The sequence below is a fragment of the Callorhinus ursinus genome, unplaced genomic scaffold, assembly GCF_003265705.2.
Source record: "Callorhinus ursinus isolate GAN/ISIS: 27379988/994484 unplaced genomic scaffold, GSC_fseal_2.0 scaffold105, whole genome shotgun sequence".
Classification (NCBI taxonomy): domain Eukaryota; kingdom Metazoa; phylum Chordata; class Mammalia; order Carnivora; family Otariidae; genus Callorhinus; species Callorhinus ursinus.
In genome coordinates, this window is record NW_027397167.1 from 1,279,388 (window position 1) to 1,281,306 (window position 1,919).

At 40.0% G+C, this 1,919-nt stretch overlaps 1 protein-coding gene across 1 annotated transcript; it reads left to right on the plus strand.

Annotated features, from left to right (window-relative positions):
- Positions 1 to 1,399: 1,399 nt before the first annotated feature.
- LOC112809838 (copper transport protein ATOX1) lies at positions 1,400 to 1,880 on the plus strand. The gene has a single exon (XM_025853217.2). It carries the CDS (start codon positions 1,493 to 1,495, stop codon positions 1,697 to 1,699), a length of 207 nt encoding a protein of 68 aa, XP_025709002.1. The 5' UTR covers positions 1,400 to 1,492; the 3' UTR covers positions 1,700 to 1,880.
- The last annotated feature ends 39 nt before the right edge of the window (positions 1,881 to 1,919 follow it).

Genomic DNA, 1,919 nt, shown 5'->3' on the forward strand with positions numbered 1-1,919 from the left:
ACCCATTTCTTCCAGGTTATCTAATTTGCTGGCATAGAGTTGCTCATAATATGTTCTTATAATTGTTTGTATTTCTTTGGTGTTGGTTGTGATCTCTCCTCTTTCATTCATGATTTTGTTGATTTGGGTCATTTCTCTTTTCTTTTTGATAAGCCTGGCCAGGGGTTTATCAATTTTGTTAATTCTTTCAAAGAACCAGCTCCTAGTTTCGTTGATCTGTTCTACTGTTCTTTTGGTTTCTAGTTCATTGATTTCTGCTCTGATCTTTATTGTTTCTCCTCTCCTGCTGCGTTTAGGTTATATTTGCTGTTTTTTCTCTAGCTCCTTTAGGTGTATGGTTAGGTTGTGTATTTGAGACCTTTCTTGTTTCTTGAGAAAGGCTTGTATTGCTATATACTTTCCTCTCAGGACTGCCTTTGCTGTATCCCAAAGATTTTGAACAGTTGTGGGTTCATTTTCATTGGTTTCCATGAATTTTTTAAAATTCTTCTTTAATTTCCTGGTTGACCCCTTCATTCTTTAGTAGGATGCTCTTTAGCCTCTATGTATTTGAGTTCTTTCTGACTTTCTTCTTGTGATTGAGTTCTAGTTTCCAAGCACTGTGGTCTGAAAATATGCAGGGAATAATCCCAATCTTTGGTACCAGTTGAGAACTGATTTTTGACCTAGGATGTGATCAATTCTGGAGAATGTTCCATGGGCACTAGAGAAGAATGTGTATTCCGTTGCCTTGGGATAGAATGTTCTGAATATATCTGTGAAGTCCATTTGGTGCAGTGTGTCATTTAAAGTCTTTAGTTCCTTTTTGATCTTTTGCTTAGATAATCTGTCCATTTCAGTCAGAGGGGTGTTCAAATCCCCCACTATTATTGTATTGTTGTCAATGTGTTTCGTTGCTTTTGTTCTTAATTGCCTTATATAATTGGCTGCTCCCATGTTAGGGGCATAGATTTTTACAATTGTTAGATCTTCTTGTTGGATAGATCCTTAAGTAGGATATAGTGTCCTTCTTCATCTCTTACTACAATCTTTGTTTTAAGAAGTTGTTTGAAAAAAGAAAAGAAATTTAAAAAAAAGAGGAAAAAAAGGGAGAGAATGTGATCAGGCAGGATACTAGAACAAAGCCATACACTAGTGATTAAGAGTATATTTTGATCTGTTAGAAGAAACTGTATCTCAAAATTTTAAACAGAGAACAATTTATATATATATGCCAAAAATAAGGGTAACTACTATGAAGGGATAAAATATGACTCTAAAAATGAAAAATAAAAAATGTTTTAAAAAAGGGATTGATAAGAATTTGGTTGAAATAGGGAAAAAGAAAAATTCAAAAAAAACCAGTAAAAAATTAACTTTGAAAAACTAATGAATCATGGTAAAAAAAGCCATGGGAAGCACATCCGCCCGAGCTCTCCGAGCCGGCAGAAACGTCGCTCCCGCAGCTGCAGCCGCCGCCGCCGCCACCGCCACTGCCACCAAATCCACAGTCATGCCGAAGCACGAGTTCTCCGTGGACATGACCTGTGAAGGCTGCTCAAATGCCGTCAGCCGGGTGCTGAACAAACTGGGAGGAGTTGAGTTTGACATTGACCTGCCCAACAAGAAGGTTTGCATCAACTCTGAGCACAGCGTGGACATTCTGCTGGAGACCCTGGAGAAAACAGGAAAGGCTGTTTCCTACCTTGGCCCCAAGTAGCGAGGGCCCGGACCCCCGGGCCCAAGATGGACCAAAGGGAGCAGGACACTGATCTCCTGCCTTCCCGACAGACCAGGGGCCTGGCAGTCCTGCTCAGCGATGGTAGTGACCCTCACTTGCCCTGCTTCTCCCTAGCTTCCCTGCAATAAAGTTGAGCCGCTTTTGCTGGAAAAAAAAAAAAAAAAAGCCATGAATTCTATGTGCAGTATTCCTCTAGCGC

Bases quoted from the DNA above. Each gene is read 5' to 3' on its own strand.
- LOC112809838 (XM_025853217.2), top strand. From the start codon at position 1,493: ATGCCGAAGCACGAGTTCTCCGTGGACATGACCTGTGAAGGCTGCTCA.